At 40.9% G+C, this 17,583-nt stretch overlaps 1 protein-coding gene across 1 annotated transcript; it reads right to left on the minus strand.

Annotated features, from left to right (window-relative positions):
• Window positions 1-225: 225 nt before the first annotated feature.
• LOC121682492 (mucin-5AC-like) lies at window positions 226-17,126 on the minus strand. Its single transcript, XM_042062649.1, has 26 exons — window positions 17,102-17,126; window positions 16,422-16,683; window positions 15,381-15,495; window positions 14,971-15,061; window positions 14,760-14,866; window positions 12,029-12,245; window positions 11,822-11,947; window positions 11,604-11,721; window positions 11,207-11,345; window positions 9,993-10,100; window positions 9,760-9,829; window positions 9,518-9,655; window positions 9,268-9,432; window positions 9,074-9,168; window positions 7,651-7,777; window positions 7,072-7,327; window positions 5,009-5,061; window positions 4,726-4,826; window positions 4,363-4,514; window positions 4,137-4,275; window positions 3,875-3,985; window positions 3,595-3,774; window positions 3,253-3,492; window positions 2,081-2,237; window positions 917-1,045; window positions 226-416 (listed from the first exon to the last, which is right to left on the minus strand). Exons 1-26 carry the CDS (start codon window positions 17,124-17,126, stop codon window positions 226-228), a joined length of 3,612 nt encoding a protein of 1,203 aa, XP_041918583.1.
• Between the last annotated feature and the right edge of the window lie 457 nt (window positions 17,127-17,583).

A 17,583-nucleotide genomic window follows, 5' to 3' on the forward strand; every position in this document is an offset into this window, starting at 1 on the left:
ATGTGGTAAACCTTATTATGGTATAGACAGGTGCAAGCTGCAGATACAATAGAATTTTATTTGATCAAAATCTGGCTCTAGTAATGCATTTTTACAACAAAGTCTCAATACTATTCCATAAAGCAATTCTCACCTGCGGCATCAAATTTGCAGCTGATGGTTGTGGAAATGCATTGGCTGTGGAAAGATAAAAGATAAGTTTAATGTCTAAGTTATCCAGTCGTCTTATGTGCATTTGTTGTTTAATATACTTTGTTTGATATACCATGTTTCACAGTTTGCTGTGGAAGGGACTTTCTCTCCATTGCTGTAGTGTCTGCCATTACTATCGAAACAACCACATTTCTCCCTCTGTACACACTTCATGGTGTCTTCATCAAAAAAGGGCTCATCAGCAGGACATTGAGGGTAACAACCTGAGGGTGAAGGGGCAGAATAAACTTTTTCATACAATGTTTGAAGATCCTTATGATCAAAGATAAAATGCCCTTCTATTAACAGTGATTACAATTGTTTTGACCCAAAGGAAAAATTCTTGTCTTGAAAAAAGTATTTTCCCAATGCACAATGATGTGTTCAAATGTGATCTTTTGGACGTCATTCTTTGTCCCACAAGAAATAAATCAGCTCTTACTAGTCGTTTTTTAATTCTGGTTCTTGAACCGGTTCTATTCCAAATTATTTGAACCTTGGTGCTATCTAGTGAACCAGCCTGCATTTCCACTAGTTTTGAATGGAACCCAGGATGCATCAACAGAGGGTGTAGCATGCATAACTAACCTGTCGAATGACACACCCACTTCGGTTCACAGAAAAAAACAACTATTATTGGTAGCAGCTCCACAACACCTTTAAGAAAGTGGACATTCAAGCATACACAGTATGTTAAATGTGTGTGGTGTGATGTCTTTCCTACCCTCTAGCGCTGGTATTTGCTGAGAGCACTGCCCAGTGGGATTCCTGCAGGTCTTCATGCATGGAGCTCCACAGGGTTTGTAGTGCCACTCACACTCACCAGGTGGGTTGTAGTAATCACAGAAGAGAGCTGCAATGAGAGGACAAGCCATTGGGAAATTATTTAGACAGGATTAGAAAATGATCATCACAGGTCAGGGCCACACCATTTTCAACTTCATAGATTACTATTTGCATAAATAGTGCAAATGGATTTTCGCAAAAATGTAATAGTTATTATTATTATTATTATTATGTCTTCCGGATTTTTTTTCTTCAAAAATTTTGTGTCAACGATTCCCGGAACACTGAAAGACTGGGGTACACGAAACTTGATGGGCATGTAGCCCCACAAGCATGACAGGGAACCCCCCCCCCCCACACGCATAAAACACAGACATGCAGGCACACACACACACATAAACACACACACCCCATTACCCCCACACACCCACTCACAAAAGAACACACACACACACACACACATAAAACACACACACATGCAGGTAAGCAGACATACACACACACACACAACATTACCCCCCCCCACCCCCCCACACACACACACACACACACATACACACACACACACACACACAGAGAAGCACACATATACAAAAAAAGTGTCTGAACGGTGGGAGAGAGAGAGAGTGATACAAGGCAATGATATATAGGCCTACACCGGCGCCAGGTGAGGCCAATCTTCTTTAATTAGTCTCCCCACTGCAAGCCAGCAACCTGCCCGTGTGGCCACCATGGAAAACGGCAGATGGCCCGAAGGGGGAGCAGAGGGGCGTCACACAAACGTACATATGTACACACTAATTTACATACACAAAAGTTGCAAGAGTAGGGGATGGAGAAGGAGATTGAGACAAATTGACAAGTATGATTTATTATTGGGGAGATAATGTTCAGGACTGGCAGTGGTCATATTTTGCTGAAAATCTACGCATCAAACATTTCCTGAGTGCTTAATTTCAGATCCATTCTGGTGGTTTACAGAAACAAAAGTATAACAATTGTGTCACTGTCCAAAGATCACTCTGAACTTACCATTTGAAAACTTGTATAAAATACTTATATAACTGTGGGAGTACTCTAGAGATATGTTGTTATTACTTACGGCAGATCTTTGGGGTTCTCCAGGCTACACAGGCTCCAGCTTCATTACAGGCGGCTGCATAAGCAGCCACTGCAGTGCAGAAACACTCACAGTCTCCACCACTATCACAGGCACATGAGTCACTCACGCAGGCATCATAGAATGGAGAAGGATCCACCTTGTCAGGAAAGATATGCCAGTTAAGCACACAAGAATTGCACAGGGAGAACAAGAGGGCCTCATTAAAGATCCATGAAGCAGCAATACCATAAATCCTCAAATTATGTCCGGGATTGTATTTATAGCCGGACCTTGGATAATAGTCGGGTCATGGTCGATTCGGACAAATAAAGGCCGGGCCCCAAATACAAGCCGGGGTAATAATTGCCGACTAGTAGGGCTATCAGTCCACGAGCACTAGAAGATATTGTTTCGATTTAACTCAATGTAAGAAACTAGCTCTTTTTAATATTTTATATTGTTGGTTGGTTTAATAGGCTGTCGGCCTTAAGGTTGCAAGCCTATTGTTGCCAATGAAAAGTCTCCATTATGTCTATTAAGTCATCCATCCAGCCTATGGATTTAATACAACAAGTAGGCCTAAATCATACATCATTAAAAAATTACTCTCAATTTAACTCAATTTAAGTTACTTGGCTACGCAATAAGATTTTCATTAAAGCACAGCGCACGTTCAATAAAATGAAAACGGCTGCCTTTCCTGGAAATCCTGTGGACACTCTTTCAACTACATGAAACTTAATAGTGAACCTTCAAATACCCCCCAGATTTCAGTGTCCATCAGTCCCAACATTTAGCAATATCAAACAGTCCAACAGTAAATTAAATCCCAAACCAAAACGAAAAACTTCTGCTTTTAATAGCCAGTATACGCTCCAAACGAAACGCATGTCTCACAACAAAAACATGTTAGAAAAAAATATGTCCTTAACTTGCTGTTATTTACGCTAATTTGTTATTGTTCATGAAGGCGTGTCTGGCAAGTTGTTATTTTATGAGTAGCCTTTTAGCCTACTTTATTTAAGAATAAAATTCTACAACAGAAGCCTAATAAGAAATAAAGGCCTGCCTTGAATATAAGCCTGCCCCAAATAAAGACCTGTACTTTGCGTAAAGTAAATAAAAGACCCCAGTCACAATTTGAGGATTTACGGTAGTTACATTCAGCTTACCTGAAAATGGCATGATGCAAATGCTTCACTTATGATAATGCTACACTTTTTCTGAGCCCAAGATTTTCTGTAAGGGTTGGATGTGCAGGGACTTTGTGTCTGTTTTACATCAGGGCAGCTTGGAGAAACTTTCCAGCTATTTCCAAACTCCAGAGACTGAATGGCCTGTCCTTGGTTTCTTGTGCCAAAGTCATTGTTAGCGTTGCCATCATAGTTTCCACAAAGGCCACAAACATGACCCTTTAAGAAGAATAAAGTGATCAGTGAAAAACAAAAAACGTCATTTATTCATTCCATTTATTGACACTATCCAAATATTACACAAATATTAGTGATCCTCACCTTAAACTCTGGACTCAGCTTAAGGAAGAGACTTGTTCTTCTGTCCCACATGAGAATCAGACCATTGTTAGCTTCAATCACAAGGTAGATCCCCATTGTGTGGATCTGGTAGGGCACCTCTGCTCCTGAATTTCTTTTAACAACTTGGTAACCTCCATCTGTCAGTATCAACTCATTGCTCTACAAACAGGACAGCATTCAAAAAGAGGACAACATCATCAGGTTTCTGGACTTCATATAGCAGCCATTCACCATTACAGTCATTTAAATGTGTCCTCACCCCCAAAAACAGTTTGATGGCTTTGGAACATGTCGCTCCTGTGGTTCCACATGGAATGTTCTCAGTGATGACTCTGAAGGTTCCATTAGTACTTCCATGTCCACAATAATTCTGCAAACAGCAAAAAATTGTAAAATGCGTTAAAGGTGCGGTCTGTGATTGTAAACCCTTTGTACACACTTTGTCAAATTTAGTGAACTGCTCCTCATGCCCCTTTGTCTGTTCAGCGCTTGCACTCAAAACAAGGGACACAACAACACACCTCAGTTAGGATGTATTCACAGCTCCCATCAAAGTTGAATCTCTTCCCATCAAAAGTGATGTAATGTCCATCTCCATAGATGGCACAGGTGCCATGGCACAAGTTCGATGTGCAGTCCCATGTTGTGTCTTTGCAAGTGCTGTTTCCAAACAAGGAAAGATATTCAGAGAAAAAAGTATCCAAACAGCTGTACTGTTAATAACAAAAGGTGGACTAACAACCATACCATTCATTGCAGTCAACCTTGATACTGTCTCCAGCTTTGTACTGAGCTCCATTGTGGTAACAGGGACACTGGTCCTCCTTTACACAGCCACCTTTTCCATCAGAGACCAGACCAGAAGGACACACACAGCCTGAGACACACTCAGCGCTGATCTGTTTCAACAAACAAAAGTACATTACTAAGACAAAGTACATTACTTTTCCTAAGTGAGGGGAAATGGTACAGACTCTAAGAACAAAGTATAGTTCTGATAGACAAAAGCTGGGGATGGGTGAGATTTTCTCAAGGGTGTAAAGTGGAAGATTACCACTCTCAGGTTAAACCTACTAAGTAAGAACTAGCAAGGGATTCCCCAACACTCACACAGGCCATATGCAGGGTTTTGCAACTCCTCTGACACTCAGCACCTTTGGCTCCTGCGTCAGCATTAGAGCAGTCGAAATACACCATGGGTGCTGGGCATGCTGTTGACAGATTAGAGATGTTATCCCACATTCACATGATCTTTCTCACTTATTTCAGTGTATGATGAGGTCAGTTAAGGTCAGCTGTCTGATTTACTGTTATTGGTATAGGCATTGTCACAAAATCACACCATATATTTCTGACTGTATACCATTTGTAATGGCTGTAAAAATGGACTTACTAGTAAGATGTGTAGTTTCTCCCATGCAGCTGAGTTTACCAGCTTTGCATGTGCTGAAATATTAAGAAGAAGAAGAAGAAACATTTTCATGAGACATTTAAATGACCACAACTGAGTATACACAAAAAGTCCATCTTTCAAACTAAAGGCACTCTTCTGGAAAAAAAATCATCCAGAAATCTGTGTAAATGTTACACAGTCTTGAGGAGGGGTCATGGCTATAGGGCTAGGCGGTATCAACTCAACAAATTGGGAAATTCCACCAGCTTGTATATTTGTTTTTCCTCAATCAAAAATGCAGAAATGTTCTGTTCCACTGCAACATCCACTGTTAAGTAAAGTAAAGAAATATTTTTTTATTTATTTATTTATCTTTAGAAAATGAGGCTAAACTGCTTATTAAAGACAGAATTGTTGCAGGTGTGCTAAATTTGTCATTTATTTTCTGGTGCAATCTTTCAATGCCTAATGTCTGTCAGATGAGATCACTTATGGCCTTGAATTTGTATGGGCACTCACAAAACTTCAAACAAAAAAGGAAAAGAACTGCAAACAAACTTAATGATTTTTTTTCAGTATTTGAACTCTACAACAGATAATTTGACATTTGCAAAGAAGTAGCTACAGCCTCGTGGACATGGACATTTTCTAGTTCTAACCATCTACAAAGGTTGAAATGGGCAACTGCAAACTACTACTACTACAACAGCAACCAACCTAAACATTCCATTAAAAATATTCTCACTGGCCAGTTTCTAAGATAGCACAGAAATTGTAGCTCAGATAGGCCTGGTGATTTTCATCCAAAAGTCATTGTTTTATGAAAGAACGTTTTACAGCTAGAGGCTATTCAGAACAGTATTTACAGATAGCCGTTCAAAGAGCAGCAGGCTCTTTGACACTTCCTTCTAACCAAAAAACTCAAGTCTCACGCTCCTCCCCAGTCCTGCTTCTCTACAGGATTTAACATACAGTAAGAGTGAGCAAGATCAAACACACTATTTACATTGGGATATTTTTAAAATCCATCCCTCCTAGAAATTTCTGCTATACCGCCAGTGATCATCTTCAGATGTGCAGGTAACATAACATCAGAGACCACATAGTTCATAGTTCACTCAGACAGACATTCACCCTCTTCTCCCCCCCCCCTCCTGGTTTCCTACCCCCCCCCCCCCCCCCCCACAGGGTTTTACTAATATGGTCACTGTGCCCATTGCTCCGATCGGTCAATTCCTCAAACATCCGCACACAGGCAAAAGCTTGAAGATCAATAATTTCATCAATTGCAGCAGCACTCGCATAGCGTGCTGTACGTGTAGTTTATTGTATGTTGGACAAACGAAACAAGCCGAACATAAGAATGCAATTCAATCAAAAAATCTAACTTACACAAGGGCACGGCTGAATAATAATCATGCTTCTCTCAAAATTCAGGGCATTGAGACAATCTCCCCATTGTCAAGAGGCAGTGATATTGTTAACAAACTCCTCTGCAGACAAACTTGCTGGATATTTACACAAAACACCATAGAGCCATATGGTCTACATTAAGAAATTAATTTGTCTTGTTTTCCATGACTTTGTGTATTTGGTTCTGTATGCAATTTCTTTTGGATAACTATTAATTGTTTCTTATATTGTGGTGTCAAACAAGCTGTGTGTATTGACATGTTGAACAATAAGAGACTGCCAATTACGTGTAGGCTGACCATTTAAAGGTGCCATTCATACATTATTTTTTCCTGACTACGAGTCCTGACGTTAGTCTGTTTGCACCATATTAAAAATATGTCCCTGTCCCTGCTCTGAGATCCAATGGTTTGATGAAGTGTGGATTCTCCTGTTCATTTATAGTGAATAGAGAAATGCTTTAATATTTGGGATTTCCCCATCATAGTGAGTCTTCTTTCACAATCAATTCATATGAAGTGGAAACCCCAACAGAAAGACTATAGCATTTTGCAGAGTACTGGGATACTCTGCAGAAGATAAAGGATCAGAATGCAAAGCTAACACGTTTTTCATGATGTTTTCACAAAAAGAAGTAAACAGCTTCTTACCATGTGGCCTTGTCCTTGCTGATGACCTCCCCTGGAGGAATCACCTGGCCCTTGTAGTAGCAGGAGCAGTTGGCTGGTGCAACACATGTCCCACCTTCGTCCAGATATGTTCCCTTTTCACAGATGCATCCATCCACAGGTGCAAATGTAGCTGAGCAGGTGAAGTCAGGATCGCTGTAGCAACGGCATGTGCGGTCACTGTTTTGTATGCTGTAGGCATACGCCATGTTGCTCGGGCAGTTGTTGGCATATTTCTCTGAAGACAAAAAAATAAGTTTTCAGCACCAATTTCTGCATTATATAATACAATGAGTAGGTCAGTAAGTAGGTACTTTCTTTATATAGTCCATTTGTCATGCACAGAGTATAACACAAAGCTCTCTACACACAGACATTAAGACATAACAAACAATAACAAAAAATACATTACATAAGTGAAATTAGTTCAGAGATTGCATTCAAAATGAAATGTCCATGGGCCAAGGTGACTGTCGTGAACTGCGCATAGCATGGTGTCATGAGAGCAATATCTACACAGGTAAATGACTGTTTTGTGTTGGATGCTGTGTTCTCACTCACTGCAGGTTGTGTCTCTCCACCCGTTCAGCTGGATGCCTTTAGCTGCACATGCATGCACATAGGATGAGAGAGCAGCACACATGCAGTCCTCACTTTTCTCACAGTTGCAGCTGTCGTACATGCAGTTCTACAGCAGAAAATCACCAAAAAAATCTAAATCAAATTTGGTTTGCCATGCCTCTACTCATAGTGATCATAACTGTTGCAGTTGATGTTGTAACGTGTGTATTAAAGGTTTCACAACTGCTGATATTTGCTAGTTGACAAGTTTTTCATAATAGTTGTTGGCTAGTTGACTAGTCGTTTTGCACCAGTATGCACCATGCATATTTGCACCATGCTAGCGCTAACATTATGCATTAGGCCGCCGTGGCCTACTGGTTAGGGCTTCAGACTTCAGACAGGAGGATTGCCGGTTCGAACCCCGACCAGTAGAAACGGCTGAAGGGGTTTGGTGCCTTAAGCAAGGAACAAGTTTCATTTTCGGTCAAATACTTCCCTACATTTGCCCACAACTAGTTGATTGCTGTTTACAGCACAGACTAGTGATTTTTAACTAGTCGACTAGTTGACAAAACCTCTAGGGCCCTATCTTACACCTGGTGCATCGCAGTGCCAGACGTGACGCAACTGTCTTTGCACAATGTGTGGTCAAGAGCATGATCACAAATTGCTATTTTGGCACCACTGAAAATGATAATGCCACTGACCAAGAAAAACTTGGTCTAAAATGACATGTGCAGTATCACAATGTTTTTTTCAGAGTGCATTGTCAAGAAGTATAACTAGTGATCTGCCCTTTAGCAACGACCCCCTCACAACGTAACACAAAGACTCTACTACTGTGCTTGGATGAAAGTCCTTAGGCTTTTTATGCAGTCATTTGAATATTATTAGGGTAAGTGTTGCTTTGTTTTCGATTATAACCTCATCAGTCAGTACTGTAAACATAAATAACAGTGTGTAAGACACTGTTTTGTCGTTGCTTATGACTTAAATTACTAGGCAAGCACAGACGCATATTCAGTATTCTACTTGTCACATTCAGTCTACTTTATTGAAAGCTTGCTGTTGCATAGACAGTCGTGCATGCAAGCAGATTCCTCCTGCAGAGATGCTTTTACTCATCATTGTAATAGCACCGCACCATAGTACACACACTACTGGGAATGTAGAGATGAGGATGGTATTCTCATTGGTTTAATTGATGTTATGCCCAAACTAGTCCCATGCTTAATTAAGAAACATATGAACAGCCTATTTGAACCATGTGCCTGGCATCTGAACACTTGGAATCCGATCACTTGTTCCACTGTCAAATTATCAAATGTGGCCTGGACACACCCTAAATGCACTTAAACCATATGCTTCAGATCATGCGTTTTAGATAAAAATATGCCCCATAGTATGCTTAAGGACAAACCGATTTGTAGATGTCTGGGTTGATCTCACTGTGGCATGGGGAAAACACGCCGTCAGGGTCTGTGAGCAGGGAGCACCACTGCTGGGCATACTTCTCTGTAATGATAAGAAAACCATATTCATCAGCTTATTATCCTGGCCATCCTTAGCATGCATTTTGCAAACACATCAACAAGCTTGTCATGCTATCTCTACCATTGTCGATGCTCAGGCTGCAGGGGTTCTCCAAACTGCTCTTCACATCAGGACAGCTGGCTCTTGTTTTCCAGGTGTTGGCAAAGCCTGATGCTGTCCCCTCAGTAATTCCATTCATCGCCAAGAAATCATCAGCCTGAATGCTGTTAAAGTTTCCACACAGACCTGCGGGTGCATTGAGAGTAACTGAATTAGGCCCATCTAAAGGTCATTGTTGGACATTGTTGTGTTTCATTACATTGGTACGTACCACATGTCTTTTGCTTGAGTTTAGAATCTGCTGTGATGTACACCTGCATGATCGGGGACAGCTGAATTTCCAACTGAATGCCAACTGAGGTCTGAACAATGATGAAAAATGTGGATGCTTCAAAAATCGTCACTCCAGCTATAAAAGTAATCAAAGAACGCCATGTTATGAATGCATTACCAAATAAACCAGTCATGACCATTTTAGGCTGTTAATTCCAGCATTATGTGCCAGCAACAAACCTGTAGACAGGGGCAACTGCGAGTACATCCTGTTAACAAAAACTTTTCCATTGGGCTGGATATTAATCACCTAGAAAATTAAGACAAAATCATTTAAATGACATGTATGTAACTACTGAATTTGATGTGATCTAAAAATAGATACAAATTTTCCACAAAATTAAACAAATTGACGGTATTGTCAACCATGAGTGGAGAAGTTTTATATGTCAACATTAGCAAGTAGTACTCACAGTATCTCCAGAAACTGCCAGTGTCACAGCCTTTAGACAGGTCTCTGTGTCTGTCAAACCACATCTGACAAGATCCCCAAGCACTGTGAAGTCGGCCCCATTACACTGCTGCAAAAACATATATACAAAATATTAGAAGTTTACAAAAGTGCACTTACAAACTTTCTAATGCCTCGTTATTGAACTAAAGGTCATAGTTGTACTACTGTAGAAGTTTCATACCATTCAGGGCATTATTAGTGGGGTAATTTACGAGATAAAAGTTGATTCCATTACGACTGCAGAACGTCATTAGTTTCTGACCCAGAAGGGATAAAGACATCAATTTGAAGTTAGACTCAAGCTGCACAAAATGAATGAACCTTTGAAAGAAGAAACGGAATCACGGGATGAACAAGACAGAACGTGTTTTAAATAAAAAGTTAAATCGGTGAAAACTGTTGACTGTGTTGTGAAGTGGAATTTCAGAAAACATTTTGCAAAGTTACTTCTCCTATATGGAGTTTTCTTTGCATCTCAAAAAGACTGAATTCCATAATTGTCAAAAAAATGTATCTGTGTTTGTGTATTATTGACTGCTGAGCCTGACTGGTAGCCTGATGTGGAATAATGACATGACATTTGACAAGACTTTGGGCAAGATGAAGTAAAAGAGCATAGGTCGCATGCTCTGACTCATAAGAGGGTTGAAGACGCACATTTGACACAATAAGTTGTGCAATCCAAACAAGAAAGACAAAAAAACGCAAATTTATGGTATGCAGGATGGCAAAGACATTTGGCCAAATTAACAGAAATATGGTAAAGTCGTTTTATTTCTCAAAGAGAAGAGTGTACAGAATTCACAGTACTTCAAGATGAATGACAAGAAACACACTTCTACACACTTCTACACTTTACTTCCCAACATTCTTGAATTTCCCCATGGGGATCAATAAAGTATCTATCTATCTATCTAGCACCCCAGCATAAATGCTCATCTAAGTTCTCTACGATGATTTGGCTGGGTGTGCTGCCGGGAAAGGCAAAGGCCAAGCTTAACTTATAAGCTTAGAACAAGCATGAACATATAAGTATGTCTTTCTTTGATCAGTAAAGATTCTCAAACTGTATCAGAATATATGGATTATCAAGACTAGATCATTAAAATAAAAGAAATGTCAGTACTGGAGTTGATCTCAGCACCTCAGTCGGAGTTGTGTATGGAAACTGACCTTTGTGAGGACATAGGTACAGTCCCCATGGAAAGTGTAGGCTTTCCCATCATAGGTGAAGAAGTGGGAGCCTCCCTCCACAGAGCATGTTGCTGGGCAGTCCTTCTCTATACAGCTCCACTGGCCACCACCACAGGTACTGGTTAGAAACACAATTGAGTACATTTAGTCAATTTGAACAAATTATCATTCAAGCAACAGTAAGATGTTTCTGTGCAAAATTCTAAAGCCAAAAGATATGCCTTGCAAACACTAATAACATGGTGGTATCATTGTGGAAAAACAGTTCTTACATTTCACCATGAGCAACTTTAGGAACATATAAAAACTAGTTACCTTCAAAATACCTCAGGCACCACTGTGCATACTGCTACATGCAACATTCCAGAGTACTTACCAGTGTGTACAGTTGCTGGAATAAGACTCTCCAGGTTGGTATATGTTTCCGTTGTTGCTGCAGGAGCACTTTGTTGAACTGATGCAGCCCTTCCCAGTGACATCATCAAACACAGTGCCTATATAAAGGTAAATAGGTTTTGGGCTACTGAGTAACTTCATACATCAGGGACACCAACAATAAATGAAACAGCAGACCGATTTGTCAGAGATTCATACCTGGTGGGCAGAAGCATCCATCCATGCAGTGCTCCTCACACACCTGTCCTCTGTCAGGGTTTGAGCAGGTGTCCACACACGGGCTTCCACACTCCTGGTGCACCATGTTGGAGGGGCATGATTTTGCTGGAGGACATATGGGCATATTAGTTACTGCTGCTCACCTCATCCCTGTGGATACTGACGGAGATAACAGGAGATACTCACAGCAGAACTGTTCTGTTCTCCATTCGCCGGGTTTTCCTCCGGCATGGATGCACTGACGTGAGTACTCAGAAATGGTGCCGCATAGGCAGAAGGAGTCAGAGCTGTTGGCACACAGGCAGAGGTCCCTCGCACAGGCCTTGATGAATGAGTCGGCGTTCACTACGGCTTTACAGCTTTCAAAGGCAGGGCTGGAGAGCAGCTGCTCACATACAGACGTCTAATAAAGACAAACAAACAGAATAATCACAACCTTTACCAAATGTATTTATTTCATACATTCTATTTCAAGAAACACAAGGATCATGGAGACTTTTTAAAATATCAGCAGGTATACTTTTTAATAAATAATTCTGACAAAAAGGAGCCACCATATCATTCTTGATATGGTGGCTCCTCTTTGTCACAAGCGTCCGAAATTTAAATCTCAAGTCTGGTTAGATAATGCCAGGCCTGCCAGAGAGCTGAAAGGAAATGGCTAAAAGACCGTCTTCCAGTCTCCCATGACATTTTTAAATCTACTTTAGCATCCTTCCAGGCAGCCGCCAAAGCAGCCAGAGCTAAATACTTCTCTGATATTATTAATCAACATGCTAACAGACCCAAAATTCTGTTTCACACTATTAATCAAATCACCAACCCTCCACTCTCACCTGCTCCCTTCACAAGTGCTGATGCTTGTGAGAAATTTAAGAAAATTTTCATTGATAAAATCGAAAACATCAGAGCACTGTTCTCTCCCCCTCTTCTGCCTTCCCCCCCCCCCCCCCCAGTTAAGGTGTCTTCAGGCCCTTTATTTACTTTCAGTCACTTTGCTGATGTATCGCTAGCAGATCTCAAGGACATAGTCCTCTGTATGAAACCCACATCTTCCCCTGGTGATGTTGTCCCCTCTCCTATCTTGAAAGAGACCTTTGATATGTTGGGCCCTTCCATAAAGCTAGTTATCAACTCCTGTTTGACATCTGGTGCTGTCCCTGCCTGCTTAAAGCATGCGGTGGTCCAAACCCTGCTTAAAAAGCCCAACCTGGATGCAAATTCTTTGAATAATTACCGCCCCATCTCTAAACTCCCTTTCCTTTCCAAGGTACTGGAGAAAGTAGTGCTGGCCCAGTTGCTTCCCTTTCTGACTGAGCATAACATCCTTGAGCCCTTCCAGTCAGGTTTTAGAACACTCCACAGTACTGAATCGGCTCTGCTAAACGTCACCAACGATCTGCTTCTCACTCAAGATTCAGGTCAAAATGAAATCCTGGTTCTATTGGACCTCAGCGCAGCGTTTGATACTGTGGACCACAACACCCTCCTTACCCGTCTTGAGGACTGGGTAGGCATAAAGGGGACAGCACTACTTTGGTTCAGCTCCTACCAGAACCTTCTCAGTATCCCTTGGTTGTTTCTCTTCCTCCTCAGCTCCTGTTTCCTATGGGGTCCCGCAAGGCTCCATTTTGGGCCCTTTGCTGTTCTGTTTATACATGCTCCCCCTTGGTGACATCATCCGGCGATATGACATCTCTTTTCACTTCTATGCTGATGACACCCAGCTATACCTGCCCTTAAAATCTGATAACTCCATTCAGCCTCTTCTGGATTGTCTCCAGGATATTAAGTGCTGGATGAATAATAACTTCCTTCAGCTAAATGATAATAAGACAGAGGTCATAATTTTTGGTCCTTCTAAAGCTAGACCCCTGATTGAAGGGAAATTAGCCCACCTCTCCTCTTTTGTCAAGCCACATGCCAAAAATCTAGGTGTCATCCTTGATTCAGAGCTCTGTTTTAAAAGGCAGATTAGCTCTGTTATCAAGAGTAGCTTCCATCAGCTGAGAATTATTTCCCATCTCAAACCCTCTTTGTCTCCCAAAGACTTAAAAACAGTAATTCATGCATTTGTTACATCCCGGTTAGATTATTGCAACTCCCTCTATCTTGGTCTCCCCCAGTCCCAACTTTCTCGTGTGCAGTTGGTACAAAATGCAGCTGCTAGGATGCTTACTGGCACCAAGAAATACCAACACATCACCCCTGTTCTGGCCTCCTTACACTGGCTCCCTATTAGCTTTAGGGTCCACTTCAAAGTCCTTCTAATTGTTTATAAGGCACTGCATGGGTTGGCTCCCTCATATATTTCAGACCTCCTCCATCCCCTCTCAGCATCCAGGTCCCTTAGATCTGCCGACAAGGGTCTTCTCTCTGTGGCCCGCACCCGCCTCAAGCAAAGAGGCGATAGAGCTTTTGCGGTGGCAGCCCCACGTCTGTGGAATTGTCAGCCCCCAGATGTTAGACTGTCTCCCTCCATCACCACTTTTAAATCAAGACTAAAGACCCACCTTTACTCCTTGGCCTTCCCTGCTTCCTAGCTGTCCATCTCTCTCCTCTCTTCTTCATATTTTAGTGTCTTCTGTACTGTTGCTATTTATTTGTTTAGGGCTGTCTATTTGTCTATTGTATTTCTGTATTTGTCTTGCTTACTCTCTCTGTGCTTGCCTTTTATATTTTGCTTGTTCTGATTTGCTTTTATTTTCTATTTTTAGCCATATCCTCTGTACAGCACTTTGGTCAGTGGAAACTGTTTTAAATGTGCTCTATAAATTAAATTTACTTACTTACTTACTTACTTATCAATCGTTAAAAAGAAACAATTAACAAGACATCTGCACTCTTTATGGCACTGAGTAGTGTATTCCTCTAAAATTATTTTGAATGTGGTAGCAATTCTATGATCCAGTCATACCATATCTTTGCACGTTGGTTCAGGTGTAATTGGCTCTGTACAGGTTTCAGTTGGACCATCCAGCTTCCAGAGGCTTCCATAGTCAAGATTAGAAATGGGCACACCCTCTGAATTAAAAAGAAAACCATATTGTGTATAATCAACCATTGTTCTCCACACAAATAACTTGATCATCACAAGTCAGAATGTTATAATGACGAAAATGATTTACCACTTGTGACAAACTCATTGTGTGTCTGGACACCATTGAAGTCTCCACACAACCCACAAGTTTGGTTTGCATATTTCTTGTCCAGTTCCACCTATGAGCATAAAGAGTCTCTGTGTCAGCTAAGAGTTGAAAGTTGACCAGAACACAGTACTGACTCTATGACACTGCTCTCAAGCTCTTGAAGGTCAAATTCATATGCTACTAGATAGAATAGTTTTGCAATACTTTTGAAGAATCACCCATACAGTTCTTAAAACATGGTAAAAAGGAATTAAGATGAAACCCCAAATCTTAAATACTCACTTACTTTTCTTTTCTCTTAAGATAACTATTGAAATGATAACCTGTCATTTAACAATATATATAAAAAAAACTTATGAAGGTCGTAGATGAGGTGCAGAGTTTCATACCATAAAGGCATCATCCTCATTCCAATTGGCCAAGAGCCCCAGCTTTGCCTTGATGTTGATGTAGGATGAGCTCTTCTCAATGAGAACCCCTGATTCACTGAATGGCAGTATCACACTAAAAACACAAACAAATGTCCCCAAGGAAATGCACATCAGACCCGTTTCATTTGAACCATGCTGTCTTACTATTTGAAATTACATTACATTACATTACATTACATTTGGCTGACGCTTTTTAGCCAAAGCGACTAACAACATAGTAAACAGTTTAATTTTTAGAGCAGTTCTCAACAATTTTAGGACAATTTAAAAACATTAGAGTACAGTAAGAATAAGTGCATCAGTGAGTGCTGTTTTTAACAGTTACTTGTCAGTTTGAGACGGCTGGTGAGTGCTAGGATCAGTAAGACTTGTTGTAAGTGTTGCTATGAGAGGAGATGTTCTCTAAATTACATCCTTTGTTAGAGGATCTATGTTTGGGTCATATCTGACAGTAGCATGGAAGCAGGCCTGAACTGATCATGCCCAGAATATTTGAGGTCAGAAAATTCTGTCTGGATTCTATGCCCGTATGAAAGCTGTGCACACCAATCAAATCGTCTGGGTGGGCTTTAGGCGATGATGGACAGATGATCAACGGTGGATATTCATGTCACCTGAGCACATTTCGGTTGATTTTATTTACAACAAAAAGGCTGTTGCTAGAGAAGCTAGACATTTAGCTATCGTGTCTGTTGTACAAGATATTGAAAGCGTAATAACAAAAAATGAACAGAAATGAACAGCAATTAAGGCATTTCATTTGTCGAGAAGGATGTTTTGGCCATTCTCCCTACAGGATTCACATATTTCGTTGCTCTGATTGGTTAGGTCTACCAATTGTGTGCAGAGGCATCCCCTGTATCAGTTGAAACATGCCCCATAATCACATCCCAATGGCGCAGTACCAGACTCAAATTCTGAATAGAATTGACCAGTATTCTTCAATGAGATCTCTAATGACAGAAGAGAAAATAACGGAAACATTGAATATCCACTTACAGTTTTCCATTTACGGAGACAGAGCCCTTCACCAGCTCCACTACAGTGCCCTCCAGCACCATGGTGATCTTGCTGATGGTCGGGAGGCCATTCTCCAGCTCCCTCCTCATTTGGATGTTGAAATCCTCATAGCTGCTCTTGCACTGAGAGGCCAGGACGTAGTTGCAGCTGGACGGGAGCTGGAAGATGTCTCCATCAAACGTCTTGAAATGGTAGTTACCCCACGTGCTACAGACCTGTTCATTGTGCACTGGGCTTGTTCCTAAGAATACATGTTGAATTTATTCACATTTTCATTTGTTCTTCTTTTTTTCAGAATTCCTCATCAGTATCAATTGATTTCAGAGTCATCTTCAATATAATGCCAATGTAACTTTCAATTTACTCTACTTCTTGGGTGTGTAGGAGAAATTATTTTATATTGTTCTCCAGTTTTACACACACACACACACATGCATATTGATAACACTGAAATTTGTTGAATTGTTGGTTTTTAACTTATAAACGGCTCTTTGCTGTTGTATATTTCTGAATTAGACTAATACACACCCTGAAGGGAGTGCCACAGTAGGCCCCTAATGAATAGAGCTGCTGTATTTGTAAGATTATTTGAGATGCACTTTTATGAATCCGGCATTATCAAGCCTTTAGCGTCATGTGATGTAAGGATATGACCTTACCTGCAAGCATTCGTATTTTGGTCATTGTAGGAATTACATTAACCTGTGCGGAACCTGTAAAAGTAAAAAAAAAAATGTATAAGAGTCAATAAAAAGAGCATACTTGAAGAAAAAATATGTGTATATTTTCATGTGGACAACAACACCCATATCAAAACATAAAACCTTCCCTGTGCACTGCTAAACCAGCCACACAATGAACATGGGCAAAGCCATTGTACCTGTGTCTGAGGTAGTAAATCCGATGCATACAGCCATCCATACTAGCACCCAAAAGGGTGTCTCCTTTGCTGTCCCCATAGTGGTCCTGTGGTCTGATGCTCCACAGGTGTGAGAGAGGTACAAACCTGAACTCTGGAATTTATACTACCAGTCTTCGTGGATTTGCTGGGAGGAAGGTGTGGCAGTAGGGCTGAACTTGATTGACTTGATTGACCCCATCAAAGTCACCATAGCAACTCTCTTGCTTTGATGACTTGTGT

This window comes from Alosa sapidissima, chromosome 14 (assembly GCF_018492685.1).
Source record: "Alosa sapidissima isolate fAloSap1 chromosome 14, fAloSap1.pri, whole genome shotgun sequence".
In the NCBI taxonomy this organism is placed as follows: domain Eukaryota; kingdom Metazoa; phylum Chordata; class Actinopteri; order Clupeiformes; family Clupeidae; genus Alosa; species Alosa sapidissima.

Excerpts from the sequence above, each read along its gene's own strand:
- LOC121682492 (XM_042062649.1), bottom strand. The coding sequence starts at position 17,126 with ATGACCAAAATACGAATGCTTGCAG. Across the intron at positions 15,496-16,421 it reads GTCTCCGTAAATGGAAAACT|TGTGATACTGCCATTCAGTG; the intron begins GTAAGTGGATAT and ends TTGTGTTTTTAG. Across the intron at positions 9,433-9,517 it reads ACTCAAGCAAAAGACATGTG|GTCTGTGTGGAAACTTTAAC; the intron begins GTACGTACCAAT and ends ATGCACCCGCAG.